This window comes from Drosophila sulfurigaster, chromosome X, assembly GCF_023558435.1.
Source record: "Drosophila sulfurigaster albostrigata strain 15112-1811.04 chromosome X, ASM2355843v2, whole genome shotgun sequence".
In the NCBI taxonomy this organism is placed as follows: Eukaryota; Metazoa; Arthropoda; class Insecta; order Diptera; family Drosophilidae; genus Drosophila; species Drosophila sulfurigaster.
The window spans coordinates 1688633-1704823 of NC_084885.1; the positions used below are offsets into that span (position 1 = coordinate 1688633).

The following is a 16191-nucleotide window of genomic DNA, read 5'->3' on the forward strand; positions in this document are numbered from 1 at the left end:
TCACTCTGCTCTTCTTCAGATTCTGGCCTGCCACAATACGCTGGACGCGGCGCTGGCGGCGATGATTCCATGTCCGAGGATCGCATTGCCCACATTCTCAGCGAGGCCTCGTCGCTCATGAAGAGCAACGCAGTTGCCGCACAGCAGCAACAGCAACAGCAGCAGCAGCAGCAGCAGGAGCATCAACGTCGTCACGACGATACGCACAGCAATGAGGACAGCAAATCGCCGCCACAGAGCTGCAGCTCTCCATTCTACAAGGTCGAGCTGAAGCAGCAGCTGCAGCAGCAACAACAGCAGCAGCAACAGCAGCAGCAACAGTTGCACGTCTCCGCGAAGCATGCGCAACGCGAGCAGCGCGAAGCAGCAGCCGCTGCTGCCGTTGTTGCCCAGCAGCAACGCGAGCAGCGCGAACAACGCGAAGCCGTGCAACGTGAGCAGCAGCAGCGACTGCGTCACGAGGACTTGGCTCAGGACAAGATGGCGCGTCTCTATCAGGAGCTGATGGCGCGCACCCCACGCGAAGCAACCTTCCCAAGGTGAGTTCAGTTAAGAGTTGAGAACAAATAATCAACACACGAAATTTGACTAGAAACTATTCGATTGCATTATGATGAAATATGCAAATGCATACTCAAACAAATAAGAAAGCTACACTCGAGTGTGGTATTATTAACATACTGAGAAAAAATACTAAAGTAAACCAAATGGTATGTTTGGTTGTACATTCAAAATATACCATCAACAAAAGTAAAGCAGTATTTTTCCAAATATGTACATATATATTAAATTAGTATACTCAAAATACAACAAATATATCGAATGGTATATTTTGTATTACATTCAATATATACTATAAATAAAAGTAAAACACTGCAAGATAATTCTACAAAAATACCAAATTAATATACTGACAAAAAATATTCTACCAATAGAAGTCAACACGGCAATATTATTCCTTCAAATATACCAAATTCAAATACTGAAAAAAATACTAAAAATATACCGAATGGTATAATTGGTATGACATTCAAAATATAGTAATACGTCGCAGTATTTACCTCAAAATATACCGAATTAATATACTGACAATATACTGAAATATGCCAAATGGTATATTTGGTATGACATTCAAAATATACCATCAATCATAGTAAAGCACTGCAGTATTTTTTCTCAAAATATACCAAATTAATATACTGCAAATAAATACAGAAAATATACCAAATGCCATATTCGGTAGATAGATAAACCATTAAATTCAAAATATGTCAGAAAAGTCAGCGTGACAATTTTATCCATCAAATACGAGTATGCAAGGAAACATTGTTGAGTTAAAGCTTTTCTTGTTAGTACCTTAATTTCTGAGCTAGTAATTAATATGCATAACTTTGCGTTGCATTCGCAGCTTTTTGTTGTCGCCATTCTTGGGCGGCGCCGCGTGCATGCCCGGTGCAGCGGCCAATCCATTCCCGACGGCCATGGCCACCGATGAGAACATGCGACACGCGTTTGAGCGCGAGATCGCCAAGCTGCAGCAGCAACACCAACAGCAGCAGCAGGCACAGGCGCAAGCTCAGGCCCAAGCGCAGGCCGCCAACTTTCCCAACTTTTCCAGTCTGATGGCGCTGCAGCAGCAGGTGCTGAATGGCGCCCAGGACTTGTCGCTAGCCGGCAAGGACATCAAGCTGAACGGACAGCGCGTCGATCAGCACAGCGGCGGCAGCAGCAGCTGCTCCAAGGACGGCGAACGCGTCGACGACGATCGCAGCAGTTTTCCCGCTCTGCCGCCTGTGCGCAAGACCGAAGGCGGTGGCAACACACCAGCTCCATCCGTTGTGCCTTCGGCCGTGTCAGGGGGAGGCAACTCGCAACCCTCAACAGCAACTGCTGTGGTTGCTGGCAACAGTGGCGGACAGCACGGCAGCAACTCGGCGGCGCCCAGTCCGCTGAGCAACTCGATATTGCCGCCAGCGCTGAGCAACCAGGGCGAAGAGTTTGCGGCAACTGCGAGTCCATTGCAGCGCATGGCGAGCATCACAAACTCGCTGATCACACAGCCCCCGGTGACGCCGCATCACTCGACACCGCAGCGACCGACGAAAGCGGTCCTGCCACCGATCACCCAGCAGCAATTCGATATGTTCAACAACCTCAACACCGAGGACATTGTGCGACGCGTCAAGGAGGCCCTCAGTCAGTACAGCATCTCGCAGCGTTTGTTCGGTGAATCGGTGCTCGGTCTGTCCCAGGGATCCGTCTCAGATCTCCTGGCCCGCCCCAAGCCGTGGCACATGCTGACGCAGAAGGGTCGCGAACCGTTCATACGCATGAAGATGTTCCTCGAGGATGAGAATGCGGTCCACAAGCTGGTGGCCAGCCAGTACAAGATCGCACCCGAGAAGCTGATGCGCACGGGAAGCTACAGCGGCAGTCCCCAGATGCCCCAGGGACTGGCGAACAAGATGCAGGCCACGCTGCCCATGCAGAAGATGATGAACGAACTGAAGCTGCAGGAGCCGCAGGCCCAACACATCATGCAACAGATGCAAGCAGCCGCCGCGATGTCCGCGGCCATGCAGCAGCAGCAACAGGCAGCGGCCGCCCAAGCCGCAGCCGTGCAGCAAGCCCAAGCCCAAGCGGTGCAGCAGCAGCAGCAACAGAGCCAGCAGCAACAGCAGCAGCAACAGGTTGTTGCCGCCCAGCAACAGGCCCAGGCACAGCTCCTACACCATCAGAACATGCTGCTCACCTCGCCCGGTCTGCCGCCTCAGCATGCGATCAGTCTCCCCGCGGCCAGCACGCCCGGCGGACAGTCGAGCGGCAGCGGCAGCGGTGCCGCAGGCATTGTGACGCCGGTGAGTGGGGGTGAGAAGAAGCCGATGCTGATGCCGGTGCATGGCGGAGCGCACACACCGAATGCGATGCGCAGCTTGCATCAGCACATGTCGCCGACGGTGTACGAGATGGCGGCATTGACGCAGGATCTGGACACACACGACATTACCACAAAGATCAAGGAGGCGCTGCTGGCGAACAACATTGGCCAGAAGATCTTCGGGGAGGCGGTTCTCGGACTGTCGCAAGGCTCCGTCTCGGAGCTGCTAAGTAAACCGAAGCCCTGGCACATGCTGTCGATTAAGGGACGCGAACCGTTCATTCGGATGCAGCTGTGGCTGAGCGATGCCAACAACGTGGAGCGTCTGCAGCTGCTGAAGAACGAGCGGCGGGAGGCGAGCAAGCGTCGCCGCAGCACCGGACCCAATCAGCAGGACAACAGCAGCGACACCTCGAGCAACGACACCAACGACTTCTACACGAGCAGCCCCGGTCCGGGCTCGGTGGGTTCGTCGGTGAGCGGTGCACCGCCCAGCAAGAAGCAGCGTGTGCTCTTCTCCGAGGAGCAGAAGGAGGCGCTCCGTCTGGCCTTTGCCCTCGATCCGTATCCGAACGTCGGCACCATTGAGTTTCTGGCCAACGAGCTGAGCCTGGCCACGCGGACCATCACCAATTGGTTCCACAATCATCGTATGCGGCTCAAGCAGCAGGTGCCACACGGCCAGCCGGGTCAGGACAATCCGATACCGAGTCGGGAGAACACCAATGCCACGCCCTTCGATCCCGTCCAGTTCCGCATCCTGCTGCAGCAGCGTCTCGTCGAGCTGCACAAGGAGCGCATGGGCCTCAGCGGTGCGCCCATTCCCTACCCACCGTACTTCGCGGCCGCCGCGCTCCTCGGACGCAGTCTCGCCGGTATTCCGGGTGCTGCGGCCGCAGCGGGCGCTGCAGCTGCGGCAGCGGCAGCTGTGGGCGCCGCGGGCGGCGACGAGCTGCAGGCATTGAATCAGGCGTTCAAGGAACAGATGAGCGGACTGGACCTCTCGATGCCATCGCTGAAGCGCGAACGCAGCGACGACTATCAGGACGAACTGGAGATGGATGCCAGCGGACACAATATGAGCGACAACGAGTCCATCGAGGGTGGCCACGAACCCGAACCGAATCCCGTCTCCGACTACGAGAAGGCGCTCCACAAAACGGCGCTCGCCTCGGCCGCCGCGGCAGCTGCTTACATGAGCAATGCGGCGCGCAGTTCACGCCGCAAGCCAGCGGCACCCCAGTGGGTGAATCCCGCTGCAGCCAGCACTCCCAACACACCGGCGGGTGTGGTCGCTGCCGCTGTGGCCGCTGCGGCTGCGGCTGCAGCTGCTGCCGGCGAGAGCAGCGAGCGGATCATCAACGGAGTGTGCGTGATGCAGGGATCCGACTACGGTCGGGAGAATGACAACGACAACGATATGGACAGCATGAAGGGTGCCGGCGATGCGACTGGCAACGAGTCCGAGCACGATCAGCACGCTCAGCTGGAGATCGATCAGCGCTTCATGGAGCCCGAGGTGCACATCAAGCAGGAGGAGGACGATGATGATGATCAGCAGCAGCAGCAGCAACAGCAATCCGTGGTGGAGGAGAGCGGGAGCGAGGCCGCCGAGAAGCAGCTGAAGGTGATCAACGAGGAGAAGCTGCGCATGGTTCGTGTGCGGCGTCTCAGCAGCAACGGCGATGCTGAAGAGCATTGCTCCCAGCAGGCGACAGCAGCCACAACGCCAGCAGCCACAGCAGCAGCAGCAACAGCATCGTGGAACTATTAAAGAGGAAGTGAAAGTGCAATGTGGAGTTTACTTGTGATTAAGTTTGGCAGCAGACCCAGCAAAAAGCGAAGAAGAAGATGGAGATCAAGATGATAATGTTTCGATTGATACACGAAGAATATATATATACATAGCACACATACACACATATACCTAGCTCGTAGACCTCTATATTATATATATACACATACATATACCTATATATATATATATATATATATATTTAGCATATAATTGAAAAGAATTTTTTTTTTGATCGTAGTTCGTAGGTAAAAAGTTTAGAGACGCTATGCGAAGCGCAAAAGTATTAAATTGTTGGCTTCAAACTTGCCACGTGAACACTCCCTTTCCCCCCCCCCCACTCCCTACTTTTTCCTTGCCCAACAACAAGTGAGAACAAGAAGATGACGATGACGATGACGAAGACGAAGACGAAGAAAAACACTACCTAAAAACTCTACCAAAAGCCAAATCTGATCTGAGGCGCAGATTTTGCAAAACGATTTTTTTGATTTCTTTACGACTTGAAGACTGTAAGCAAATGGCGGTAGATTTTTACAATTATTATTATATTACTATTATTATTATTATTATTATTATTGCTAAATATATTATGACTATTATCATTATTACCAACATTTTTTTTTCCTGCATTGTTAAGTGTAAATAGATAATCAATAAAATATGAAATATACGATAACAAAAACAAAAAGCAAAAACTCAATGCCGTTCTGTAAATAGTCGAAAATTCGTAGGCATCAAATGTTCTTTTATATTTTCCTAACTAAATATTTCATTTAATTTAACAAACCATATTTTTTTTTTTGCGCTAAAAAGTTTTAACTATCTTTTGATCTCAAGCAGCACCGACTCATACATGAAACATAACTGATAACTAATAAAATCAACGCGAACGAACATCAAGTTAAGAATACACAAAAAACAAAACAAAACAAAACCTGAAACTCGAACAACAAAAGGCGAACCCAAAGTAAAAGATAGTTAAAAGTAATTCTTAAAAAAAATGATAACAAAACATAAACTTTAAAAAGATAAAGTAATTTCTTCACATTTATTTCTATTTTTTATTTCGAACCAAAAGATAAAGAAACATAAAATTAAAGTATATAAAAATCTAAATACAATAAATTTTGTAAATTTTGAATTTACGTAAAAATAATTAACGCAAATTAATGAAAGAGTATGTAAAACACGATGTAAACTTTATAAACAATATAGCAAAATGCACTAAATTATTATTTATAATACTATATGAATATAGATATTATATAGTAAACATATATACACACACACATACAAATTAAGCATTATGCCGTTTATCAACATAATATAAAAGTACTTTAAATTTGTATTACAAATAGCATAATTTTTTTTTATTGTAAACTAAAATATTGCAAACAGAAAAAAAAAACAAAAATGAAAACGAAAACGAAAAAAAAAATGATTAATGAAAACAGAACCGCATATCGTACTAAAGAAAATTTCACAAATTAAACAAGAATAATTAAAAATAATAATAATAATAATAATATTCATAATGAAGTAAATAAAATATTACATTTAAGGGAGCCAATTTTTTTGCCTAGCACCTAAGTTAAAACCGATGATGAAATGATGACGATGATTGATGAAAAACATTGTTTTCCTATCGAACGAAAACCAACACAATTTTTAATCATTAAATACACACATTTTTTTCGCTAGGCTAAACTTTAAGCTAAATTCAAAATGTTTCAAAATGGCATAAAACCAAAAAAAAAAATATTAAAAAAAATGTCACAGAGGAGAAAAATCCCACTCACAAAAAAAAAAAAAACAAACAAAAAACATTTATGCATAGGCCCAAAATTTGCCGCGTTATTACTAAATATATAATAAAGAAAAAACACAATTTAATGAAACTAAATTTAAAAAATTATAAAAACAAAAAAAAAACATATACCAAACACATTTCAATACCTAAAAAATACAATTTGCGTCTTCAAACGAAAAAAACCAAAAAACAAAACAAATTATTACAAATATTTAAAACAAAAAAAAAGCAAAAACTAATTATTCAAACAAACAAAGAAAAACAAAAAAAATTGAGAAATGCGAAAACAAATTTTTGCCGCTGACTGCAAATTTGTTAATGAATTATTTTAATTTAATTTAATTTTTTTTTTTAGTTATTACATTAAACGTGTTAAATACTTTGCATTTTCATACGCTTTAGCTAAATAATAATTACAAGTATAATTAAATAAATATTTATGCATAATATTTACACAATACACACACACACATATTCACATATATGTGTATATACATATATATACAATATATATAAAACAAAAGAAAAACAAAATCGAAAGAAAGATAAAAATATGAAATATGTTTAAAGTTGAATGAAAGATGAATCCCACATAAGAAGATGATGGCAACAATTAGTTATAATTATTTTTTAAAGCGACTAATTTTTTTTTTTCGTATTATAATAATTATGATCAATTTTTTTATTATTATTATCATTATTATGATTATGTAATTACGATATAAATGAAAAACAAGAAAAACAAACAAAACAAAACAAAACAAACAAAAACATACCAATAATACATGAACATAAATGAAACTTTATCAAATAAAAATGTTTTCTTAAACGAAAAAAAAAACCCATCGAAACCCTTTTTAATTTATCATGAAGCCACATTCCACCAAAATACAATTATAGGGTCTTATCATTTATCCCCCGCCTCCCTCCTCCTCCTCCTCCTCCGCATCCCAAAACGAGAGAGGAACAGGCGAAAGCAGAGGAACTATAGTACTCGCAATCTATTTTAAATACCTTCAAACAAACACATACGCACACATTGAAACAGGGAAGCATGCCCCTCCCCCTCCCTTAAATATATGAAATTGAATTGACAAGAAATATATTATTATGATATTAATAACAATATGCGGTGCTAGTCAAGTTTAAACAACAATAAACAGTTGCAGCAGATACAGATACATTTACAGATACAGATACAGATACAGATATTTAGATACACACACATGAAGATACATTAGAGAGAACATCTTAAATAGCATATAGTCATGTAGGAAGTGAAATTTTTTGCATAGATCCCAGTAGTATTCAGGAGTAGTGAATTCGATAGTCGCATATCGATCGATCGAAATAATTCAATAAACGAGAATAGAGCAAAAGCAAAGAAAAAAAAACGGAAAATTATACGTAATTAATTTTAACATTAGCGACATACAAATAATAATAATAATAATGAATATGCAAAATCAAAATATATACTATATATACAACTAAAGATCATAATTGTAAATATGAAACCTATTTGAATGCGAGTATTTGAATTTAGCAAAGAGAAAGAACGAAAAGTAAACAAAATCAAATACAGAATAAACTGCATAAGAAATTATCCTTCCAATTCTACACGAAAAAAACAAACCGATGCAAATTTCGAAAATTACAAAAATATAAATGTAATTTCCTTATCTATTTTTCTTTTTTTTGTTTGTCAAAGCTCAAACTTTGTAGCAGGAATAGAAATGAATTTAAGCCCACGGTGATATAAAGTCTTACACACACACGCACATAAAAAAAACAAAAACAAAAAAGAGAAAGAGAAAGAGAAAAAAAGAAACTACAAACAATAAACCAAAAGAGAATTCTGTTCGAGTTTTTTGCCAAGTTACAGCATGTACATAAAATAGTTGAAAAAGGAAAAATAAAATAAATATTATACAAAGAAAAGAAAAAAAAACAGTTCACATCTTAAAACAGACCATATCAACATTATATTAACTATAATGGTATTGCGTAGAGTTATACTATATATATATATATATATATTCAGTTATTTTAGCAATACACACACACACACATACGATTACGAGTACATATAGTATTATAGATTAAAGATGAGAAATACAGTTACAGTTACATACATACACACACACACACCCATTACGTAGAAGAAAAATGAAAGAAATCAACGCAAAACAGAAGAAGAAGTTTCACTGCGACTTCTAGAAGCTCTCTTGAGTTATTCAGATACTTCAGATCTATACATATATTCTTATTATGATTATGACAGATGATAATGACGCAAAACCAACCAATACACCGTTTTCAGTTTCAAATCCGCCCAGCAAGAGAAATTACAAAAAAAAAAAAAGAAAATGAGAAAAAGAAACACGAAGCGATAAGAAAATAAATTATAAAGCAAATGTGCCCAATTGAATGCAAACAAAAGTATATTAATAATTAATTATTATTGAATAAAGCAGCAAAAATATCAAAAACCAAAATTATATATACATATATGATATACATATATGTTTGTATAACTGAACGATCGATGATGCAAAAAGAAAATACATTAACTTAGTGGCCTAAACTTAAGCTATCGACACATTTCGGCTAAAAATTCGCGACTCGAGAAACGTTTTTTAAACTTAAGCAACAATTCATTACGTAATTTAATAAACCAAAATAACTTTAACAACAACAACAACAACAAACACAAGCAACATTTTTTTGTGTAGCATTTTCTTGTTGCAAAACATACATACATATAAATATTTTTAAATAAAAATATTAATAATATCTTTTTTTTTGTTAACTTAAGAATCTGTTTTTTATATATATACATACATATATATATATATATATATACTTACATACGCATACATACATACGGCGTACATACATATAGAATATAGAATATGTATGTATCGCGGCGATTGTGTTAATTTGTAAATTAACATTTCCATTCGAAAAAGGCGAAAATTTTTCAAAGATTTTCAGCATAAAAAAAAAAGGAAAAAATTGCGACATTTAACGCAGAAGCGCAAAAGATGCAAAATCCAAAAGAAATTAATTAAAGATATGAAAATAATAATAATAATAATAATTATAATAATGATTATGATGAAAACAACAACAAGAACAACATCAACAAATAATGCAAATACTTGAAAAACATATAAATAAAATATATAAATAATATTAATAATAAATAGTTTATATAGCATGTAAAAGTGAACAGAGAAATCAAATTCAATAAAGACGAATATACTGTATTCAAACCAAATCTTGAAAACTTCTCTTCTTTTGGGCTTTCGAATTTTCCATTTCAGAAACTTTGCTCCTTTAAGCGCAGTTTCCAGATGAGCAAAATAAACGACGTGTGGTAAAGAGAACCCAAATTCAATATATATCGGGAGTACTACGAATCTTAGTGTGACCGTTTTTAGCTAACTTTATGTGCCATAGTTTGGTTCAACATAATATTCATGACCGTACCACTAAAATAAATGAAATTATTGAACGAATCAGATGAACTCACATTCTTTGCCTACTTCTATGGCGACAATATCCCAAGCACATTTTAATTTTATACCCGCTACCCATAGGGTCGAAGGGTATTATAACTTTGTGCCGGCACTCCGGCCACTTAAAGTATATATATTCTTGATCAGCATCAATAACCGAGACGATCTAGCTATGTTCGTCTGTCTGTCTGTCGTCTGTCTGTGAGTCTGTCCGTCTGTCCGTCTGTCCGTAAGAACACCAAGATCCTCAGAGACTATAAGAGATAGAGCTATCATCTTTTTTCAACAGCATTTCTTATGTTTGCACGCAGATCAAGTTGGTTTCAAATTTTTGGCACGCCCCCTTCCACCCCCGCAAAAAAAAAAAAAATCTAATAACAAGCGTAATTTTAAAGCTAATTTTTGGTGTACACAATAATAACATTAGTATTTATGATTCCTGATAATTTGATTGCGATCACATAAAAATTGTCGAAGTTATTAAAGAAATACTTTTGTAAGGGCAAAAACGCCTACTTACTAGGGGTCTGAGTTGCTTTGGCCGATATATCGATATACCAAATATACAATTTGGTATAATTTTAGTATTTTTGTAGTATTTTTTTGTATATTGTTATTCAAATTGGGTAGCGGGTATCTCGCAGTCGAGCACACTCGACTGTAGCTTTCTTACTTTTTTTTTTGTGGGCAACTTAAACAAATCGAAAATAATAAACGGAAAATTTATATAAATTGAGCCTAAAAATATGCGTGAAAATTAAGTAGAGCATCGCTGGTAATATTAGGTCAAGACCCGAGCTAGCAGGTCTTGAGGATGATGACGTTTTAGTCTTCTCCTGACCCTAGTGCGACGACTCGACGTTAGGCGCCTAGCTAGTCTGTTGAGGTGACGTCCAAACATCTCCGAGTATTTTATTGCAATTGCCTGAATTTTATCGCCAATCTTAGGTACTTTGAGGTCGTGCTCAATGTCCGCCGTTCTCCTGTACCACGAAGCTCCTGAGATCCTCTTCAGCGTCTTGGCTTGAAGTGCATTTTAGTTGTGATACCGTACACCTGTATTGCGTAGAAAAGGATCGGAGTTAAAATGCACTTGAAGATTCGAACCTAGTTGTCCAGCGAAAGCTTGTGTGTTAGATTAGCCAGGACATGCCATTTAACTTGGTTCTCTAAGAATGAAGCAGCGACTTCACATGGCTTTCTAATTTTACCATTTTGTCTAGAATGACTCCTAGATATTTGTGTGATGATGAGTGAGATAACACGCTACCATTAAGCGTCACACACGGGCAGTTCCGCACACGATTTGCGAATGTCATGTTTGCCCATTTATCGTACGTTCCAATTCCTGGCCCATTCCTGAAATACATCTAGATATTCTTGGAGACTTATTTTTGCCAGATCTATGAAGCTGCGTAGGAAGCACATTTTATTACATCTCGGTTCCAATATTTTTTTTTTCATTTTAAAGTTTGTATGCAAACTCCACAGTTTTATTTGATGTCATCTAACTTCACGAGAAAATGCCTTACACGCGTTTTTTTTTTAATGAAACATTGGAATTTTGTTCATCTGGGATAACTTGACATGTTACAAGTATTTCTACGTGAACAAAAAACTGGAATCTTTTTTTTTTTGTAAAAATTTGTATATTTTATTATTTAACAGGTGTTCTGCTACCTTTTTGGCAGCTTGACCTTAAAACAAAAAATACTAACAATTAATCATATTATGTATACATTCAAAGAATACTATGTATTATATATTATTATACTATATATATATTATGTTATACAAGGGACCTCGTAGGAAGGTCCTGTGGATAAAACTGGAATCAAAACTACTTTGAAATAATGCGTTCTACAATATTTGAATACACAATTGTTGCTGCACAATCAACCATCATTTTTTGTTCCTAATCAATAAAGTAAAAATCGAATACATTTCTCGGTAAAGGATTTCTTAATTGTAGCTCTTCAGGGTGAGAACGCATTTCGAAAGGATTGCCATCGATTGGAATTCAAGTATGTTCAGGATAAATAGAAAACTATTAGCACAAATTCATTTTTTCAAATAACCAAATTTTTTAATGTATTGTATGTTTAGACTTCTTAGATGTTTTTTCCCAATCGATAGAGGATGATATAGGAATATTCGTAAGGATATCCTTGAAAGACCCTTAAATGGCTGCGATAAAGATAGTTTTCACATACACAAAACTATAGCAGCGATGTCCTAGGCGACATTATTAATTGTTGCTTTCGAAATATTCAGGATTTCGCAATAAGACAATGTTAATTGTATTCGTAAGATGCATCAATATATTATTAAATCTTAACGCATTTTCTTTTCTGTTCGTTTTTTTTTAAAACTTCAAATTTGGCGCACAAAATTTACTTTGAGGCTGCCATAAATTAAATTGCCATAACGAGCACGAGCCATAGATGGCGCCACTAAGCAGTCTAGTTGTTCAATCTCTACTTGTTGCCTCGACAATTTTAACCGTTCACAATGCACTATGGGAAATTTGAGCACGATCCCTGGTTTTTGCTGACAACATTTGATTTCACTAGCTCAACAGATGATTTTTCTTGGAGGTAGAGGTTTTGGCACACCCACTTTTCCATAATATATTGTGAGTGTACATAATAACAAAATCTCTTATTGTTTACTCGTATATTAAATACAAGTTAAAGTGGCAAAATTCACATAGTACAGTGGTTTAAAGTGGCAAACAAGAACAATAACCACACACACGACAGATCTAAATACCAAATGCTTTTATCGATGTTCACCTGGTATTTCAGCTGCTGAGATGACATTGAGCAACTAGCTCCTGGCTTTACTTTTAAACCATTCAAAGCGATAACTGCATTCACCTTAAGTAATTAAATACCAGAAGATTCTACTTGCTGTTCGCTTATGTTCGCCTGGTATTTTATTTGCAAGCTAACAATAACAATTGCAACCACTACAACAACAGTTATCAGTGCTCATGATTTTTGTTTACCCGTTATTTCACTTTTTGTTATTGCGTTTTTTACCCTTTCGGGCTCAAGTGGCCAACGACAAAACCAACAAAAACTGCATATACTATTACAACAACAGCGATCACAATAATAATAACAACAACAACATCGATTGCATTGTTGTATGTACAAGCTATCAACACTAACCATACAATACATAGATGCGTCACGCCATACAACCAAAACGTCCCATTGAAAACAGTATTATTGCCGCCCCAGTCGCGTCGTGCGCTGCGATTCGAACACCGAGCCTCTTCGGCTCATTCGAAAATTCGAAGTGCTAACGCAGCGCGCAGCAGTGATGCCAATTTGTCCTTTTTCCGGACAGATCTGTCCTGTTTTTAACGCTTCATCCGGAAAAAATTGAAAATCATCCGCATACCTGAAATCTGTCCTATTTTTAGATTTTTCATCCCGAAATCTGTCCTTTTTTTTTTAAATCTAATATTAATTCTTTATTTTTCTAAAATAGTTGCTTTCGCACTCCAATTTAATTTTATTATCTGCTGTAAAATATGAAACAGGTGGCAACTTTTCACGTCTGCCATACTTATATCGACAGTTTGGTAAAAAATTAATCGAAAAACTCTATTTACGGTTTACTTGCACTCTCTGTTTCGATACTGAACACACAATTTCAAAATTTATATTATTAAATTAAAAATGTCAAAAAAAAATGTAAAAGCAAAAGTTTCGGGACTGTTGGCTACTGCAGCCGGATTTTAAAGATTGGATTAGCCGACATTCAGACATTAACAAGGCTTATTTAAAATACTGCAAATGCAGTATTAACTGTAAAATTGACCTATTAAGAGTGCACATGACGACAAAAAAAATCATACGAAAAATACATCAAGTTTATTGAAACAAAGTAAAATTTGTTTCGAGCCGGTCAAATCTTCAGAAACTTGTCGCCAAGAAGCTGCGATAGCTATGTAGCCACCTAAGTGAATTAGTAAAAACACATTTTGACGCCAAGAAGGTTAAATTGCACAGAACCAAGTGCACTAACCTTATTAAAAATGTAGTGTCTGACAGACACTCTGTGCCTCAAAAGTATCTTCAAATAATTGGCTCTATGGTTACTTATGAGGACAGCAATAATGACGAAGGAAAAATAATCGAAGCTGCCTTAAAACTATTATCTTAATAATAAAAAATTAAATTACTATAAACAAACTTTTTGCCTCTTTTTCTATCCTTTTAATAATATTTTCATCCTATTTTTCCTGTTTTTTTTTCTCAATCTGTCCGTTTTTTTCGAAAAAATATTGGCATCACTGGCGCGCAGCGTTGAGTTCAGTCGCAGATCAAATGCGGAGCGATGAGCACGGGCGCATTTCGTTGCGCTCTGCTCTCGCTTCTATGTATGCGTGTATGTATCTACATGCTCGCTTATATCAGTATGTGTATGCATGTGAAGTTTTGCAACGTGCGGTTGCCTCGCAAACAAGCAGCTAGCGCACGTCAATTTTGTTTTGCCGCGACGAAAGTCTCGAAGAAGAGGACAACAACAATTGCTCGCGTTCTATATGTTCGCAGTTAAATGGCACTTGCACAAGGACCGCGTTGGCTCTGCTGGTGGTTTGCAAGCTCAACATGTTGTGTGTGGGTCAGGGTTCAACTCCCGATCGAGAACATATGCATATTTTGTTTTTTTTTTTTTAATGCGATTTACATTTTTTTATCCCATTTCAAGTTTACTGACAGAAGTAAAATCTAGTCGCGCATTGATTTTTGATGACTTACAATTTTGTAATTTTAAATAATAAAATAAACTCGTAATTATTTTTGCAAGCAATATTTAAAACTCAATTTAAAAAAGTTTGAGCTTTAAAATTTTGTTTTTGCATTTTAAGATAACAATAACATTTCAGAAAATTAGAGAAATTATTATTATTATAAGTTTAATTTTTTTTTTGTTTTAATAAATACATTTTTGTAAATCATGTAATAATACAATTTAACAATACAAAAAATTACAGAAAAATATTGAAATCATAATTACAATAAAATATTAATTATATATGTTTTCAATACTTATATTTAATATTTTTACCATTTTTAATTTTAATTCATTAGAAAATTTTCTAGTGAAAATTAAAATTAAAACTAAATTATAAATATGTATTTATCTTTTAAAAAATAATTGAACTTTTAATAGTAATAATTGTATTATTTATATTTTCTCTAATTTTCTGAAATGTTATTTTTATCTTAAAATGTAAAAAACAAAATTTTAAAGCTCAAACTTTTTTAAATTGAGTTTTAAATATTGCTTGCAAAAATAATTACGAGTTTATTTTATTATTTAAAATTACAAAATTGTAAGTCATCAAAAATCAATGCGCGACTAGATTTTACTTCTGTCAGTAAACTTGAAATGGGATAAAAAAATGTAAATCGCATTAAAAAAAAAAACAAAATATGCATATGTTCTCGATCGGGAGTTGAACCCTGACCCACACACAACATGTTGAGCTTGCAAACCACCAGCAGAGCCAACGCGGTCCTTGTGCAAGTGCCATTTAACTGCGAACATATAGAACGCGAGCAATTGTTGTTGTCCTCTTCTTCGAGACTTTCGTCGCGGCAAAACAAAATTGACGTGCGGTAGCTGCTTGTTTGCGAGGCAACCGCACGTTGCAAAACTTCACATGCATACACATACTGATATAAGCGAGCATGTAGATACATACACGCATACATAGAAGCGAGAGCAGAGCGCAACGAAATGCGCCCGTGCTCATCGCTCCGCATTTGATCTGCGACTGAACTCAACGCTGCGCGCTGCGTTAGCACTTCGAATTTTCGAATGAGCCGAAGAGGCTCGGTGTTCGAATCGCAGCGCACGACCCGACTGGGGCGGCAATAATACTGTTTTCAATGGGACGTTTTGGTTGTATGGCGTGACGCATCTATGTATTGTATGGTTAGTGCTATCAAGCTATCAGCAGTAGCATGTTTCTAGGCGCAACGAATCTTAGTCGTCTTGTGAGTACAAACCATAGATGGCGCTTTTAATCGTAAATGTGCTACAGTCTTGTAAAACACCATCAAGCGACAAAGCAGGAAACATAAAAAAAAAAGTTTGTCAGCAATCGATTATCAATAAAACCACTAACCATACAATACAATCACTAACCATACAA

The 16191-nt window shown here is 38.2% G+C and overlaps 1 protein-coding gene across 5 annotated transcripts in view; it reads left to right on the forward strand.

The window, feature by feature from the left end:
• LOC133849576 (homeobox protein cut) overlaps positions 1-8869 on the forward strand; it is an 89646-nt gene extending 80777 nt beyond the window's left edge. For all 5 annotated transcript variants that reach the window (XM_062285749.1, XM_062285753.1, XM_062285750.1 and 2 more), the window contains 2 exons: positions 20-539; positions 1409-8869. In XM_062285749.1, the coding sequence (XP_062141733.1) occupies positions 20-539; positions 1409-4652 (3764 nt within the window). In that variant the 3' untranslated portion in view covers positions 4653-8869. The remainder of the gene's footprint in view (positions 1-19; positions 540-1408) is intronic.
• Positions 8870-16191: the final 7322 nt, after the last annotated feature.